We start from the raw sequence: 18,478 nt of genomic DNA, 5'->3' as shown, positions 1-18,478 counted from the left end.
GTGTGTGGTGTGTGCGTGGTGATTAAGCTAGGCGCCTGGGGGTAGATTTCACCCGAGAAACAAGTCCGCCCCCACCGGTCTATGTGGTAAATGCTCATCCTGAGGTCGAAGTCCTGAGGTACCCGGCGAGACACCGGCGTGAATCCGCTACAATAATAACACATGGGCCCTACAGCTTTGAAGGACAAAGCAATGGTTAAGTGTCTTGCTTAAGTGTCATGACGGGGACTCGAACCCACACTCTGCTCAGATCAAATTCACTCAGATCAAATTCACAACAAAATTGGCGATAAGTGTGTACTGGGGTCTCTTACATGCATTGATAACAACAGCTTTACGTCGCATCTGGACGAAGCAATTGTTAAGTGACTTGCGTAAGTGTCACGATCAGGACTCGAACCCACACTCTAATGATCAGATACGCAACAAAGTTATGCGATATGGGTGTACTGGGTTCTTTTACATGCATTAATAACAACATGGGACCTACAGCTGTACGTCCCCCTCGAAGGAAGAAGCAAAGGTTAAGTATCTTGCTTAAGTGTCATGACCGGGACTCGAACCAACACTCTGCTCAGATCAGATACACAACAAAGTTATGCGATAAGTGTGTACTGTTTTTTTTTAGCATAGATAACAACACTTGGGACCTACAGCTTTACGTCCCATCCAAAGGACGAAGCAATGGTCTTGCTTAAATGTCACGACTGGGACTCGAACCCACACTCTACTGATCAGATACGCAACTAAGTTATGATTATTAACAACAAAGTTATGATAAAAACAGCAAATTTGTACCATATGCATGTAATCTCCAAGTTCTTTCCCACATAAAGTGTCTGTACTGAAAAAAAAACGACGTCGAGCAACAACTTGATATTAATGATCAATCATTCACTTCGTGTCGTAGCACTGAAAGACCTAACTAGTTCCATAACAAAACTACACAAGCTCTTGTAGTAACAACTACTTCATCAGATGCAAAGCAAGGGACAAGCACTCACAGTCTTCGCTGGATGAAGCCCAGTTCATACTTCATGCGAAGGCAAATGCTATACAAATGTTGATGTCACAAATCCGCAACTAATAGTTCGCGAATAATAATGTGCTCAACTCTCTTGTTGATATCGCAGTAAAAACAAAGTTGTGATGTCAAATTCACATCGCATTTGCATTCGCAGGAAGTATGAACCGGGCTTGACACCCCTATGTTCTGACACCCTTATAGAAGTATGTTAACAAGAAGGTGACACAGGCGACAAATGTTTTCAATTTCAGAACAACTGCGTGTGACTTTATTAGATAGATCAACTAGTCAAAGACTCACATACTTTCCAACTCAACAAAATGAAAAGTTGAACTGATGTAGCAGCAATATTATGTGCTGCTGTTCTTTCAGGAACTACAACAAAGTAACAATTGGGAATAGTTTGCAAACAGATACTACTAAAGCCAAAAACAACTAAAAACTTACACATACTTTTTTGTACGATTAAAGGGACTGGATCAAAGATGAAACAGGAAATAAGTGTCTAACAATAATCGCAGAGATATAATTGCATGCCCCTTTAAATGCACTGGACACCTTTGGTAATTGTCAAAGACCAGTCTTCCCACTTGGTTTATTTCAACATATGCATAAAATAACAAACCTGTGAAATTTTTGCTCAATTGGTCATAAAAGTTGCAAAAGAGTAATGGAAGAAAAACACCCTTGTCGCACAAGTTGTGTGCTTTCAGATTCATGATTTTGGGACCTCAAAATCTAATTCTGAGGTCTCGAAATCAAATTTGTGGAAAACTACTTCTTTCTCAAAAACTATGTTACTTCAGAGGGAGCCGTTTCTCACAATGTTGTATACTATCACAGCTCTCCATTGCTTGTTACCAAGTAAGTTTCTATGCAAACAAGTATTTTGAGTAATTAACAAAAGTGTCCATCCAGTGCCTTTAATACAATTTCATATTCCACTTTTGTATAGATGGTATGATGATAGATCTCAGCAGCACTTGTCTTTCATGGGAAAAAAACCCAACTCACAAAATGACATTTTAAGAAAAGCAACTACAGGGATATTTCGCCATAAGAACAAGATGAAAGTATAAAAAGTTGCAGAGATAGAAAAATAGCTTGCATATTATGTATGAATCTTCAGCACTACAGTTTTAAAATCGCTTGATAAAAAACAGGCACTTTGTGGATTGCTTTATAGATAGTTTCACTAACTTTTAGTTGAAGGCACAACTGTAGAACATGTTATATTCAACACCATAATATTAGGCTAGTATGCCTTAAAACTTGGAAATGAAAAAAGCGTCCGCAATTACCAAGAGATAACCACACATTGTTTAGTTTGGCCATTAAATTTGCCATGGAAGGGTTTCAAGGAACAAATTTAAAATTTGGCACCATGGTTCTTTGAAACTTACAAATATCAGTAAAAATTGCAAATTTATATTTGTAAAAAATCGCAAACTCCAAACATAATGGTCTTGCATTATTTCCTCTAGGCAAAATTAGGCAAACCTAGTTCTATTACAACTACAAATACCACTAAAAATTTTAGTCAATCAAAATTTGGCAACATACAAGCAGTTCTTTAAAAGCTACAAATGCCACTAAAAAAATAGCAAACAGCGAACATAATGGTATAGTTTTCGTATTATTTCAACAAGGTATTATTTCCACCAGGCAGTGACTAAAATAATATTTAGCAAACATAGTTTTTTTTTTTTTTTTTATTTCATCAAGTTTTTTAATTTGTTGCAGACATTTCATTTTTCATCCATAAAATGTAACTTTTGCAATAATTCCACAAAATTAATTGTAATACCAATCAGTAATCAGTAATTTATAAGATATAATGGAACAAATAGCCTGAATATTTTGCATTGAGTTTTCAGCACTACAGTTTGAAAATCCCTTTATAAAAGCAGGCACTTTGTATACTGCTTTATAGATAGTTTCACTAACTTTTAGTTTAAGGCACTTATATTTCAACTTCAATTTCTAGTTGATGGTGAAACACAAAAGACACTTTTCACCCCGCTCAGCAGTGGTGTATCTACAAACATCTTTTAAAACACTCATGATATTTGGTACAAAGGCTTGCTTAAAATGTACACATGATGCAATTACAAGCCCGAACAGACTTTAAAGGCATTATTATTGATGATTATTCTGATTTGACCCAGGGGTAAAAAACAATCGGAAAACAGACTAAAGTAGGAAGAATATCATGCATGATAACAGTTTGCAAACCTGCCGTCGATTTCACTAAACTCTTCCTAACTTATAACTAATCGTAGAACTTAGGATGAGTCCCAGCCTTAAACTGTAATATGTCAACCTTTAGATTAATCCTAAGTTAGGACCAGTTACTCATACTAACTCGAGATAGGATTAAAATGGTAGGACTTAGGACGAGTCCCAACCTTGTAACATGTAAACCTAAAAGATTAATCCTAAGTTAGGACTAGTTACTCATGCTAACTCGAGGTAGGATTAATCCTAGCGTTCCGTAAAATCGGCTGCAAGAGGGGGAAAGTAGAATTACAGTTTGGTGATCTCTATATTTTCAAGGAAATCTGGGATCTCACCGTTTTCGAAGTCGGTCAAAGGCGTACCCTCGGATGGGCTCTGAGAACTGCTGTGACCTTCAGAGCGAGCGGATCGAGGAGTGGACGGCGTACTCTTATTTTTCTCGTTGCTGTTGGAGAGTACTTCAGGAGGCGGTGGCGGAAGGGGGATGTCATCGTCGAGCTCCTTGGTGGCTTGTTTAGGATCCAACTTTGGGGTGGCTGGCTCGCTATCAGTTGAAACCTCACCAGGGGTTGGTGGTGGGGGCGGAGGTAGTGGCAAGTCATCGAATGCCTCTTGCTTTGAATCTAATTCTGAGACTGAAGCCTGCTCTTTTGAGAGCTCCTTGCTGACGTCTTCTGGTTGCAGCGGGCACAAATCTTGGACTGGCTCCTCTGCTACGTCTCCCGTTGGTGTCTCAGTTGAAGGTGCTTCTGTTGGATCTTTGGTCGTCTCCTGAGCATCACTCTTGTCTTGCTGCTCGGCTGAAACCATCAGAGCTGCTCCGTCACCGTCGGCTTTATCCAGTTTGTCCGGCTGCTCGTTGACAATCTCCACGCTTGCCGGATCAGGGCTTGGCTCCTTATTGTCCGGGTATGCCCGGGTGCGAATGCGGGCAAAGTCCGCAACCCCAGTGTCCGTGTCAGACTCCTCCTCCAAGGGGAAGTCAAATACCACTTCCTGCATGTAAACATATTCAAATATTAAGCAACTCATTCATTTTCTGCCTGTTTATTTTAGATAATCTTCCCATCAAAAAAACTCAGCAAACTCCTACAAGGGGGTCTTAAACACCAAGCTGGCAACAGCCAGTCTCTTCCACACAAACATTGGTTTGAGGCCTATGATTATGAATTATGAATTGCAAAAATCAAAATATTTGGGTTCAGTAACTAGACGACAATAATGTTTGGTTTGCGGTAACACCATGTGTGTATCTACTTGCCAGGTAGAGTTTGTTCTTAAGAGAACTGTCTTTCTATATTCTATTACCGCGGAATAGATTTATCGGATGTTCAGGAGACTTCTCAGTTCTGAAAAGAACTGTCCTGCTATTTAACTACTACCTGTGCGGAAGGTATAGAAAATTGGCTGGGACTACTACTTAAGCTTATAGGATCGTAATTAAATGCACTACCCTGGAGTCGGTTCTTGGATTGGTCTCAACGTTTCGACTAGCTTGCTCTAGTCATTGTCAGTTCACTTACTAATCAGTGATGACAAATTAAGTTGACAAAGACAAAGTACAGGTCTGGAGTGGGATTTGAACCAGGGACCTCCAGTTTAATGTCTGAGCGCTCAAGCACCTAAGCCATCTAACGTGGAGACACTTACCTGTGACTCGTAGTGTTCGGGACCTTTGGTAAGCGTCGACTTTGGCTCGCTCTGTAAAGCTTGAATAGATACCTTTGGTACATCTGTAAACAAGATTGACGATATAAAACAAAAATTTAAGATCTGTGTAAAGTTACAATTTCTTAATTTAGTTGAAAATATCAAGTTATAAACCACTAAGGAAACAGACTGTTGTAAATAATTATGACCTGAATTAAGAAAAATTTACAGGAGCGGGATTTGAACCAGTCTATTTTTCTTTGTTCAACCCCAAAGACTTACTAGCATATGTTGGTTCAATAGGTTCCGCAGAAGCCCCTGCATCTTCAAGATTTGCTTGTTCTCCAACATCAATCTTCACGTCCTTCTCCTTACTAATTTTTAAGATGAAAAAAAAATAGTAGAAAACAATCACTGAATGCTTGTTAAGACATCAACATACATAAAAGAAAAGAGGAAACTGCCAACCTTAAAAAACCTGTACTGGGATGCGGGCTGCAGTTGGTAGCCTATAAACTTTACAATTGCTTATGAATTTCCAGTAAAGAGTGCAACATATTTCAAGATCATGGATTGTGCACCTACAGGAACCAAAACCTTCAAACACTTTCTCTAACCCTAGCTCAAGCTCCAACTCTAACCCTTACCCTGATTCTAACCCAAACCTCAACCATATCCCCAAACCCAAACACCAACTAGAAACCTTACCGACTGCATCGAACAATAACTCCAACTGTCCGCCCTAACTTGAGCAAAACTCTACCCCACCCTAACCCTAGCTGGCCCTAAGCCCAACCCTAGCCCTAACTCACTTCCCAACCCTAGGCCTAGCCTAAACCCCAACTCTAGCCCAAGCATCAACCCCAACCCTAGCCCCAACAAAAAAACCAACTCCAGCCATAACCCTAGCCCCAACCGTTACCCTTATCCCAAACCCTAACCCAACCGTAAACCCACCCCTTCAAGAAAGAAACGTCCATCCTAACTGACTTACATTGAAGTAGTCGCCTCTTCCACAAAGTCCGGTTCATAACCCGGGTTATCGACTCCGCTGTACTGGGTCGAGAGTTGATCGTTCTCAGTCAACATCAACATGTCCAATCTACGAGAAATCTGACGACCACCTTGAAGTTTCACGCTACAATAAAAGAAATTGTACAAAAATTGACATAGAGGTCGTTCAGACACGGTACTAAAGTCGGTTTAACTCATGGTTTAACCCGATCGTGTTGAACTCTGTGTGTCTGAACGGTTTTAAAGTTAGTCCGAATCGAGTTAAACCCACAAAAGATAAACCGTCCAGGGAGGGGGTTTATTTTTAGACCGCTTCAGGTTTATCTTTCAACACCAAGCTTGTTCAACACTGTGTGTGGACAGAATAAAAAAGACCACATCCGGTAATCATTATGTAAACACACGGTGACCAATGAACAGGCCAATAAACAGGATGTTAGAGTAACGGGGTCGCGTTTGCTTTGACCTCTTAAAACCAAAGATAAACCGTATCGGGTTTAACTATTTTTACGACCACCCCCTGCTGCTCATAGAAGTTAAACCGGTTCGGGTCTAACTTAGTACGCTGTCTGAACATACCCATAGGTACTACCATCAAGAACTCAAGATATAACCCCAAGAGTAACTGACTGCGTAGATTCTTAAATGAAATAGCTCTGAACTTAGAAAATTTACTCAAACCATTGACCTCCGGATTAACCTGACTGTGCTCTACAACTGAGCTACCTAGCCCTTTAGTTGGCAGTTTCCCTATTTTGTCAGTATGTTTGTTCAGGGGCTGCCAGTCAGAAGCCAAACAACCATTTATTGCCATGTTAAAGCAAGGGATCACACCAAAGTTTACGATACAACCTGGGAAGGGGCAGTCATGCCTTTGTTTCAGGCATCTGAAAGGGTGTTTTTCCCTTTAATTTCTTTCAAAATGTTTACAGGTTTGTTATTTCATGCACATTTACCAAACGTGTCCAGCGCCTTTAAGCAGCTCTTTGAAATAGGCCCAGCAGCTGATTTCACAAAACTGCTAGATTAATCATATCTCGAGTTAGGATGGACCCGTCCTAACTTAGGATGGGTTAAATGCGTCCTAACGTATATGGTTACGGAACTCAACTCGTCCCAAGTCCTGTGATTAATCCTAAGTTAGGAAGAGTGTGGTGAAATCGACGGCTGTTTTCTATTATGTCTCAGATTTTGTAAATGAGTTATGAGTTATGAGTATTGAGTTACTCACTTGTGCCACATGTAGAGGATAGCCACCATCATCAGTACTGTACAGACTCCTATAAAGCTAGCCATGACGAGTAACGCAAAAGACGCGATCATCGACTCGTCAAACTGCTCTGCTACGACAGAGTGAGGCTGCGGCGGACGAAGGGTTACGTCGGTTGAGAAACACTTACTCTTCCCTTTGTTGGAATCCCACAGTCTGCAAAAAATGAAGACGCAAAAATCAGACGGAAAAAGAGGAAATCAGCTTTGCTTGCCTGATGAGAGGGGCTGTAAGATCAAATTCAGTTTTGTGTTTTAGCTCACTTTACATTGAGTCTGTGTGAAAATTGGGAACAAAATATCACAACTCTTAAACCTCAGGTTAAACCGGTGAAGAAAGCCACTGTTTTTGATACCCTTGGAGTGTTATTTGTTGCGAAAATCAATAATGTTACAAAATTTCAGATTTCACTCTGAAAGAGTTCCAAATAAATCAACATTTTACAACATTTTAAAGTGAGGTAGAGACTTGTAAAATTGCCCTCTGTTTCTGGACGCTTTGGTCTGTAAGGGTAAGGGGTTAAAGTGCCACGTCAGGGCTTCGAAGCCACACTCTATTGATCAGAAACACCAGAGCTTGAGTCTGGTACGCTTAACCGCTCCACCATGACGCGCCACTTTTTCAAAGACGCCTCCAGTCAGAGTCGAACCCGTGACCATCACATGTTCAAACTGCTTGCCCACCAAGTGCCACAAGGAGGTTTGATTTCTGTCCATGGCTCGGAGAAAGAAAAAAGCAAATGGTTTACTTACTTTTTGAAATCCCAGTACTTCACAAATTTCACACCATCCTTTGTGTCGATCATATGAACCCACACATCAGTTCTGCAACAGGCAAGAAATAAAAAGGTTTTGTGTTTTGGGTTTGAACAAAGACAGAATTTACTGGGCCGTGACTTAAACCAGCGACCTCCAGATTAACGTGCCAGCACTCTTTCAACATAGCTATCCAGACCTAAAGTTGGCGATCTCCCTCTGATTCAACATATCTGGCACTTTTGGTCAGCTGCTCAGATTGTTCTGACAATCCTTTTGTTTCATACTTTGTCAAGATTGTCTGGGGATCGTCCAAGAGTGTCAGGGTTATCCCGTTTCCTTAATTATGTGTTTATGTACCTTTTATTGTAAATATGATGTATTTTTATCTTCTCAATTTGTTGAGGTTTTGTTGAAACAAATAAATAAATTATTATTATTATTATTCCTTCTTGGATGTTCAGAATTATTTTTTTAGTACCTTTTTTGGTCAATCTCGATTGGGGAGTATGTGAAGAGCACTTTTCTTGGTAAGATGACGTGGGCCTCTATGCTGTCGACTACAAGCGTCAAACCAAGCTCATCCGAGAGACATCTGGGTGGAAAACAAGGGGAGAAACAAAAAATTTGAAGTTGAAATCGGAAAAGGCTTGCTGCATTATCAACAACTCTCCATGGAAAGTTCCGAATACACAGAGCTAAATACACATTGGCGAAAGGGTAAACACAAATTATATTCAGTTCTGAAAGAGTTATACTTACTCAACTAAAGCGGCACTTTCGATGCTCACATCCGTTGGCTTTTTGTTGATCACGAGGATGGCATATTCATAGATAAACAGCAGTTTAATCTACACAAACAATAAAAACCAGAGAGCACTTGAATGGATGTGCAACGTGAAGGTTTCGAAAATACAAGGAACATTAAGGTACAACGAATATTACAATCGTCTAGGTACAGGTACACCGTATATCAATGTACAATTAGGTAAAAGGAACAGGGTACAAGAAACAACTAGGTACAGGGTACAAGAAACAACTAGGTACAGGGTAAACACAAATTATATTCAGTTCTGTACAAGACACCAACCTTAGCCTCCACCTCAGACGAGGCTTTGTAACTTTGATTCGTCAAGTCATCATTGACCTTCAAAGTGACATCATAGGCTCCCTGCTCCTCGTTCAGGTCAAATGTCACATCACTCAGGTAGGACTCCACCCTGTCTTGGATTGCTAGTCTTCCCGTCAAGTCGTCCATGACAAAGTTTGGCGTCGAGCTGTGATCATCGTACTCGATACTGTAGTTCAGACGTGATTGCGCATCATCATCCGTTGCCTGCAATAATTTAGTTTAATTATGTCATTGGTTTTTTTAAAAGCAGTTTTGCCATGGGTCTTGAATTTTGTATTGGCTCTCATAAATATTCATAAGGGTTCGTAGATGAATATTCATAGACCCTACCTTGGCCTGGAAGATGATCTGCCCATATGGAGTGTTATCCGGCACTGCGATGATGAACTTATTGGCGCCCTCGATGAAGTCTTTGTCAAACTCTGGCGTCGCGTCAGAGATGTCTTCAACACGGAGTGTGATGACCACTACACTGAAATCTGCATTTCCTGAGTTTGCTTTGGAACATAATTTTTCAACGAAAAAAAAAATTCAAGAAAAATCGTTAACATTGCTACTCATCAACACCAAAACTGGCAAAAGATTTTGCAGGGTTCGGGTGGAATTTCTTCTAGATTTTGTTTTATTATATTAAATTTTTTGTATATTAATCTATCACTCAAACAATAAAGGACTTAAGGCCCGAAACTTTTTATTAGGCATCTGAAAGCACACAAATTTGTGCAACAAGGCTGTTTGTTTTTACATCATTCCCTTGCAACTTCGATGACCAACCGAGTCAAAATTTCCACAGGCTTGTTATTTTATGCATATATGATAGGATACACCAAGTGAGAATACTGGCCTTTGACAATTACCAAAGGTGTCCAGTGCCTTTAAATTTAAAACAAATGTACTACCTTCCACTGCATCCAGACTAAAGCGCCCTGCTCCGTCTCTCAGACTAGCTCTTGTGATGGAAACACTGCAGTCTTCTTCCGTCTCGTTACAAGACGTAGCTTTGATAGTGATGACGTATTCGCCGATCTGTTCTCTATCAAAGGACTTTGAAGAGCAGAGCTTAGGTTGATTGTTTTCGGGCAGGAAGAAAGTCAAAGTAGCTAGATTTTTGAGTAAAATACATGATTTAAGTTACAAATTTGGGAATAGGTGTGGTTTGTTTTGATAATCCATTGTGAGATCTGATAAGAGAAGACAAGGACGGAAGTTTCAGTTTTAGATGCGAGACAAAAACCCCTGTCAGGTTGGGACTGAAAGGCGAGGAAAGATACCACATCGCCAACCTGCCCCCCCCCCATCCCCCAATAGGCCTCATACTTCATGAAGGCGATTGCCTCCATGCCCCCTCGTCATTGCCTTGGTGCCCTTGAAAAACTCCAGTAGAAATTTACAATTTCCTCATAGTGTGCCCTTTACCGAGGAGAAAAAATAACAATAATAATATATTTGATTTGTATAGAGCCTAATATAAAGTTACCTCTAAGCGCTTTACAATGACTTAAATAAACAACCTGTCTTAAATGCCTTGGTGTCCTTGCCCTTTCAAAAATGAAACATACAGGCCTTCCCTAATCTTAACCCTAATCCATCCCCTAATCACAACCCCTCGTTCACTCTAATTGCTTACTTTCTTACCATTACTTGGGACAACGTCTATAATCGAATACAACACGATGATCTCTGGTGACGATGACATATATGGAGGCGTGAATTCATCGCACCAATTCTCAGCATTCTCTGGTGGAGAGATCCTACACATGAGACAAGAAAAATTTATAAATTTCATATATTACTGGTTCAAGAGAAACACCTTAGTTTACCACCAAAAGATAGAACCGAAGGTAATTTTCCATCCAAGGAGATCAATTTCTGGTGCAAGTGCTGCTGCAATAAGAATGAGCTCCTTTTACAACAAATTTGTTACTACTAATGTTTTTTTGAAAAATGCAACTACAGCACATAGTTCAACAGCAATGAACACCTAATTGTCAACATATGCATAACATATGAATCTGTGAAATTACCAGGACTCGAACCCACACTCTGCTGATCAGAAAAAGCAGAGATTGAGTCCAAATGCTCTGAACAGCTCGGCCACACTTCACCACAAAACTTAAAACCGCTCGGCCACAACAACATCCAAGACTGGGACTGGAACCTACACTCTGCTGATCAGAAACACCAGAGCTTGAGTCTGGTTTTCTTTACAGCTCGGCCATGCTACCCCACAAAACTCTAAAGCTTACTCTTGCTCCCGGTCTTTCTCAGGAAAGTAGGGTTCATTCAAGTTGTTGGGATCATAAAGGATGGCCACGATACCCTGTGGGTCTGCTTCCCTGGGTGGGGATCCGTTATCACGAGCATTAACGATAATCTAAGGACAAATAAGACAAGAAAACTTCATTAGTCATAAAAAAGACTCTTTACATGACAAAATAATTTTCATCTCACTGCATGCTCTGAGACGATAACTGTTTTGTGACATTGTTTTACTAATTTCTCAAAAACTACAGCACCTCAGCAAGTTATATTTTAAGGGAAGCTTTCTACTATCATTATCTTCAAACCGTGTAAGTTTAATGTAAATCTTTGAACATTGTGTTTTGTGCTACAAGAAGTCCCCCAACCCTTTAAAATTAAAGTAAAACATTCTTTCTCCCCAATGTACCATGATTTCATTGTTGTCTCCAAACAGCTCCTCGGTATTGTATCCTGTCACGTTCGTCGTTCGTATCTCCCCAGTCGTTTCACCGATTGTGAAGTACCGATAGACATTCAAATCTTGATCAGTAGCAAAGGCATACGTTACACCACTGTTATATTCACTCTGAAATATTGAAAACAAGATTTTAAATTCTATGTGTAAATGGCACTTAAGACATTGGACACACTTGGTAATTGTCAAAGACCAGTATTGTCACTTGATGTATGTTTATTTATAAATCTGTTCATACACTCTTCACAAAAGTTTTAGAAGAATTTTTATTTAATATTGAAAACATTATTCACAAACATTATAAACCCTGGTGACTGGGGCATTTTGTGCATTCCTTTAACCATCTCAGCTCCAAATGAACGGAATGAATCAGAGATTGGGTTTTGGGGCCCTTACCCCCTCAGCCATGATGCCCCGTGTGTTGTGTTGTCATTTAGAAGGACTCTGCCAGGGTCGAAACATCAGGGCCCAATTTCATAGAGCTGCTAAGCACAAAAATTTGCTTAGCACGAAATTTTTGCCTTGATAAAAACAGGATCACCTAACAAATTTCAACGTGATTTTCAGGATAAGTAAACAACAGCAGACTACCAATAACAAGCATTATGCAACACACGGAAATTTGGTTGATACTCCTGTTTTTATCAAGGAAGAACTTTCATGCTAAGCAAATTTTTGTGCTTGGCAGCTCTATGAAATTGGGCCCTGTGATAGTTTTCTTGAGTTACCCCAAGCACAAAGAGCAGCTAAGCCCTGGCCATGAACTATTTTTCGCATTGAAACATTCCTCAAACTTACCACATCTTCATCTTGTGCTGCAACACTCTTGATAAGGTAGTCCGACATCAAATACGGGACCCATACTGGTACGTAACTGGCCTCGTCAAAGATCGGAGCGTTGTCGTTTAGATCGCGTATGACAAACGAGACACTGGTGGAACCCATTGGCTGGAGAATCGCATCCGGATTGGTTGCGTTGATGATCAGCATGATAACGCCAGAAGTGTAGTTCTCTGCGTTGATGCAGCGTTGTTTACTGATCTTCCCGGTGGTCGTGTCAATTGTAAAATCTTCACTTCCACCTTAAAAAAATAGCCAAACATATTTTTAAAAGAAATATCAGAGATGGGTTTTTAACAACGAAAACTTCAGGTATCAATAGAGTAGATTTTGGACTTTGGGAGACTATTTAGTTCTAAGAAGAACTAACCTGCTGATTTAGAACTACCTAGTCGGTACTAAGGACAACTACTTGCGCTTAATGGATGGAGGGGATTTCTCGATTTTAACTTCACTGATGGGTAGTGAGTTCTTAAATGGTCTCAACGTTCAAATAACCTGCTCTACTCGGAGGGTTTATTTAATTTATTTTCTAGTTCACATACCAACGATGGAGTATTCTACTCTCTGATTTATCAATGTTGAGTCGTCGTCCGTCGCCTTCACAAGCCATTCTCCAGGGAGCATTGAGCCATTCTGACAGGCACTATTCAAATCTTCATCCAACTCAAATTGATACGAATCCTATTGGACGAAAACCAAAATCAACGAAAAAAGAAAAGACATATTAAGACTTATGGTCAACTCTTTCAGTACCAAGGTCGTATATCATGTAAAAAATATTTTCTATTTTCCGAAAGCATCATTGTTGTATACGTACATTCTATATTGTGTACCATCCATATAGTGTACATGTTATAACAAGAGGGCATTGCACCGAGAAATACAATTGACTTTGAGATGTACATGTACCAAGGATTCTTATAGCACTCGAACCTGTCACTCGCTCCGCTGTCACTCCAGGCACTTCGGCATCCAGTATTTTTCCGCAAGGTATTGGGAAGCTACGTTTTTGAAGGACGAGACCAATTCCTTTACATTGCACCATGTAATGGTTAACAAGGTGCTGTTTGCACACTATGCTGCCTACCAAACCAGGAACACCACAGCGAACCCCTTCTCTTTACGATAAAAGCACTGGGTTCTTTTACGTGCATTACACAACACTACGACTTTACGTCCCATCTGATGGAAGCAGCAATGTCTTGTTTCAGGACACCAGTGTCATGACTGGGACTTGAACCCACACTCTGCTGATCAGAAACACCAGAGTTTCAGCTCAGTATTCTTATCCGCTATGCAACAACACACCATACAAAGTTTTATACATGCCTGTCTGCGTTTGAAAAAATATTGTCTTTATAGAAACATGTGAATTTACCTGTAGGAACTCTGGGGCATGGTCGTTGATATCAACAATCTGTACATTAACCACTGTGAATGTCTCTTGGCTTGTGTCAGACGTTCTTGCAAACACTAGAAGCTGTGTAAGAAAAATTCAGCAATCCTCAATTTTCTAAAAACCACTTTTAAAAGATGCAGGAATTAATTTAAAAAAAGAAATGTTGCTAATATTTTTGTTTTTAACCTTACACCGCTGTAAATCTAATTCGTGGAAAATTACTTCTTTCCCGAAAACTATGTCACTTCAGAGGGAGCCGTTTCTCACAATATTTTATACCATCAACCTCTCTCCATTACTTGTCACCAAGTATAGTTTTATGTTAATAATTATATGCTAATAATTATTTTGAGTAATTACCAATAGTGTCTACTGCCTTATAAGACAACAAAACTCACCTCAAACTGCCTGTCGGAATCGTCATAGTCAAAAGCCCTCGTAGTGAAGATTTCTCCAGTTGCCGAATTGATAGTAAAATTGCCAGGTTCATCTCCTTTAAAGCCATAAATCACCGGTAAATCATCGCCTGAAACTGCTCTCAGATCGCAAACCAACATATCCACTTCATCGCTCTCCTACAAATAAAATATGATGAATGAGATTTAGAGTTCTCTTTTTCTTAGTTCTATTCCCAAATCTAAATCCCTTGACCAGTTACTTTGTATCTATAGTAACTGGACTTCTTACCATTACTTACCAGCAGACTTCTCATAAACCATTGGTTACCAGATTTCTTACCACTGGTTACTAGATTTCTAACCGTCGATTACCACATCTCTTACCATTACTTACCAGCAGACTTCTCATAAACCATTGGTTACCAGATTTCTTACCACTGGTTACTAGATTTCTAACCGTCGATTACCACATTTCTTACCATTACTTACCAGCAGACTTCTCATAAACCATTGGTTACCAGATTTCTTACCACTGGTTACTAGATTTCTAACCGTCGATTACCACATTTCTCACCATTACATCCTCACAATGTTTTTAACCAATAATCTGGTTACCAGATTTCTTACTATTGGTTACCAGATTTCAAACCATTGATTACCAGATCTGTAACTTATAGGTTTTAATATTTTTACCAATAACCATTGGTTACCCGATTTCTAACCATTGATTACCAGATTTCTTACAAGGGTACAATATTTCTAACCAACCATTGGTAACCAGATTTCTTACTATTGGTTACCATATTTCAAACTATTATTTATTTTATTTATTTATTGACGACCAACAGCGGATAGCCGCCACTTACAGGAATCATTAAAAACTATGTATAAATATAAATAGGTAATTAGTTACCAGATTTTTCATTTTTTTACCTCTTGTATAAGAATAGGGGTTTCGCATTCATCGACAAACATCGGTGGACCCGTGCTGGCCGGTCTGAAACCCAGACTCACATGAGCTTTATCATTTAGAGGTTCTTCCGCACGGTCCTGCGCTCTGATGGTTAGGTTCACAGTCCGGACGGTTGTCAGATCCTTGGCAAGAATAAGCTTCCCGTCGGCGGTCATGTTAAAAACATCTAGAAAAGGAAAGATATTTGTTTTCATTAATTTTTTTTTTATAAGAACTTATCTATAACGTCACACAGGGGCTGGGCCCAATTTTGTTTAGCCTTTAAGCACAAAACTTGCTTGGCCCCAAGATGTGGAATTCCATTCCACACTCCATCAAAAGTTCAAGCTCCAATACAATGTTTAAAAGGTCACTGAAAACATTATCTTTTTATCAGTAACTCTTGCCCGGCTTGGCCTGCATGTTCTCGTCATAGAGAGACCGGCTTTTGCTGGACTTTCTTTGCCTCAATGCTGCAGGCCTGGTCGTAGTTATCCTCTTGTTTTCGGATTTCATTCCCATTGTTGTTGTTTTTATCTTTTTTCTCCGAGTGTTAGAATCTTCGGAAAAGACGCTATATAAATGGTGTTATTATCGATATCACTATTATAATATGGAAAGGTTTGCGGTAACACCATGTTTCCGCAAACCTTTCCATATTATTATATTTCCACCATGCAAAGTTTCAAATCCTACTTACTATTATAATGTTTGCTTAGCTAAAGATTTGACAAAATAACAGCTGATATTTTTTCATCACACCGAATCAAAAAGTCTGAATTCAGATAAAAAGTCTGACATTTCTCATCCCTCTGTTCTGAAAAAAATCCTCACCTGATGCGTCACAACCGCCGACGCACTCGACCCCGTCAATAAAGAAGAGCAGTTCTCCGTTTCCAAAGGCCGGCGAATCCGCATCGGTTACGTTCTGACCAAAATCCCACAACTCTGTTCCACTCTCCACTGGAAGTATTCGAGCCGGAATAGTAAACTCTGGTGCTGTGAACATCGGTGGATTATTAGCTACTTCAGTTAGTCGGACTTCAACCTTTATAAGGAATTACATGGAGATAACAGGTGTTAGTTGTCAGATGAAAAGGATGTTTTTATTACAGTCTCTTTATTTAATGGAGCTTTCAGATGGGACAAAAGGCCATTGGTCCAGTGTGACGTGTAAAAGAACCCAGTGCACTTATCGTAAAGTGAAGGCGTCCGCCCTGGTGTTCCTGGTTTGATTTGCTGCTTTTCTTTGCTCAATAGCACCTTGTAAACCCTTACTTAGTGCTTGTGACGGAACATGTCTCATACTTAAAAAATGTAGTTCTGCATACCTTGCAAAAGGTAGAAAAATACTGAATTCTGACTCCATGAGCGTCACTAAATGATGGATTTGAGGCGAGCACTAAAGAAGCCACTAGTATTAATATTATTATTAGTCTAGTATCAAACCCAGTACAAAATATCATCTATAATAATGTTCTTTTGATAACTCAAACTGTTCGCCTACCGTAGAGTACATTCTTATGGTTAATGACGGAACAACACCTTCTGAGCTATTGTAAGCTTCAACTAAGACGACGTACAGTCCTGGTGATGGTGACACCAGAGATAAATCTCCTGTCATCTCATTGATTGAAACATCATCAGTATCGTCAGCGTAAAGCGTGTCCAAATCTTAAAGAAATTAAAATCAAACTTTTAATAATAAGTAAAATCAGCAGAGAACAATTAAAGTTGGTCATTTAAATGTAATAACACACAGTGAATTCGAGCTTTAGCAGAAATAGGTTACCAGTCATAATGCTATAGGATTTTCACATTGCTGTGCCTGGTGCCCGGCTATTTCCTTCCTTGGCAATTATTGTGTTTAAAAACAATCAAAATGGTTCCAAAAACCAAAGGTATACATTAGGTTAATTGGCTTCAAAATAATAAAAACCACTCACCTTTTTTATACGTGGCTCTTGTAATATTGTACATGATGTCAGACTCGGCAGATGGGTCACTGCAGTCGCTGACGTTCACGCCCATTGTCAAAACAACAAATTCTGCGTCTCCGGGAATCACCCGCGTAACTTCGGGATCTTTAGGGACAATCTCAAAGCATGGTAACTCGCCGTAGAAAAATCTCAAGCGAATGGTGCTATGGTCTCCCTTCAGTTCCGGTGAGTCTGGGTTCCAGACCGTGATGTCAAGGATGTATCGCTCACTGGACAGCTCCAAGTTGGATTTAAGGAACACTAAGCAGCCTTCGTCTGTAGTTATTGAAAGGAATTTTTAACAAAAGGTTATTAATTTATTTATGTGGTGTTCAATGTGATGAAACATCACATCACAGATGAAACAAGAACTACACTCAAGAGGCGTTTCTACAGCCACCGTGGCCACAGATCCACAGTCAAGACCCAAAAGCTGGATACACCTGTAGGACATCCCTTCAATCTTCCCAATCACTCCATATCTGCCGTGATTTTACAGGGCATTGAGGCACTAGGAAACCACATATAGATTGTTCGTCCGAGTTCGGAGAAACTGTGGATAAGGCGCCTTCAGATCAATTAACCCCTATGTCTGTTCTTGGCACTGTATACTCGGTACTTACCCGAGTTCTGTGAAAAAAATAACACACATTGGTGTATATGGGTAAAAACCAAAATGAATATTTTTAAACCCCTAATGCAAATTTAACATCTTTTAAAAACCCAATAAGTTCAATACCTGTCGGAGACACGAAGAACAAATCACTGTTTTCACCGCTTGAAGAAAACTTGAAGTAATTTGGTTCTATGTCCCTGTCTATGACAGACAGACTTGCAATCTGGAAAAAAAACAGTGAGAGAGAGAAATAAATTTCACTCTTTCATGCACCATTTGGACATATTCATTGTCTATTTAAATTTTGTATATCGTGCTCCCCCCCTTGAAACCTAGGGAAATGTTGATGTAAATAATAATGTCCAAAGTGTGTAAAAACACTGATTTTTTTTTTTAAAGAAGTGCCTCTCGTGAAAACGGTGGTGTTGTCTGGCAACTTGGCTTTTCGGGACGTACTTTATACTCCCTCCTAAGGAGCAGATATTGTTT

General features: G+C 39.7%; 1 protein-coding gene across 2 annotated transcripts in view; it reads right to left on the bottom strand.

Moving 5' to 3' along the window:
- Positions 1 to 1,265: 1,265 nt before the first annotated feature.
- Positions 1,266 to 18,478, bottom strand: part of LOC139953374 (protocadherin Fat 4-like) — a 33,893-nt gene continuing 16,680 nt past the window's right edge. For both annotated transcript variants that reach the window (XM_071952882.1, XM_071952883.1), the window contains 23 exons: positions 18,113 to 18,212; positions 17,341 to 17,649; positions 16,902 to 17,068; positions 16,229 to 16,442; positions 15,376 to 15,581; positions 14,443 to 14,619; positions 14,024 to 14,125; positions 13,188 to 13,326; positions 12,601 to 12,884; positions 11,755 to 11,913; positions 11,333 to 11,460; positions 10,722 to 10,837; positions 9,986 to 10,186; positions 9,417 to 9,583; positions 9,045 to 9,290; positions 8,717 to 8,805; positions 8,436 to 8,549; positions 7,952 to 8,023; positions 7,161 to 7,355; positions 5,910 to 6,053; positions 5,198 to 5,289; positions 4,916 to 4,998; positions 1,266 to 4,261 (listed from right to left, as the gene is read on the bottom strand). In XM_071952882.1, the coding sequence (XP_071808983.1) occupies positions 3,554 to 4,261; positions 4,916 to 4,998; positions 5,198 to 5,289; positions 5,910 to 6,053; positions 7,161 to 7,355; positions 7,952 to 8,023; positions 8,436 to 8,549; positions 8,717 to 8,805; positions 9,045 to 9,290; positions 9,417 to 9,583; positions 9,986 to 10,186; positions 10,722 to 10,837; positions 11,333 to 11,460; positions 11,755 to 11,913; positions 12,601 to 12,884; positions 13,188 to 13,326; positions 14,024 to 14,125; positions 14,443 to 14,619; positions 15,376 to 15,581; positions 16,229 to 16,442; positions 16,902 to 17,068; positions 17,341 to 17,649; positions 18,113 to 18,212 (4,212 nt within the window). In that variant the 3' untranslated portion in view covers positions 1,266 to 3,553. The remainder of the gene's footprint in view (positions 4,262 to 4,915; positions 4,999 to 5,197; positions 5,290 to 5,909; positions 6,054 to 7,160; positions 7,356 to 7,951; positions 8,024 to 8,435; positions 8,550 to 8,716; positions 8,806 to 9,044; positions 9,291 to 9,416; positions 9,584 to 9,985; positions 10,187 to 10,721; positions 10,838 to 11,332; positions 11,461 to 11,754; positions 11,914 to 12,600; positions 12,885 to 13,187; positions 13,327 to 14,023; positions 14,126 to 14,442; positions 14,620 to 15,375; positions 15,582 to 16,228; positions 16,443 to 16,901; positions 17,069 to 17,340; positions 17,650 to 18,112; positions 18,213 to 18,478) is intronic.

Source organism: Asterias amurensis, chromosome 21 (genome assembly GCF_032118995.1).
Source record: "Asterias amurensis chromosome 21, ASM3211899v1".
Lineage (NCBI taxonomy): Eukaryota > Metazoa > Echinodermata > Asteroidea > Forcipulatida > Asteriidae > Asterias > Asterias amurensis.
Note: the sequence above shows the minus strand (reverse complement) of the source record. Positions and strands in the feature narration are given on the sequence as shown.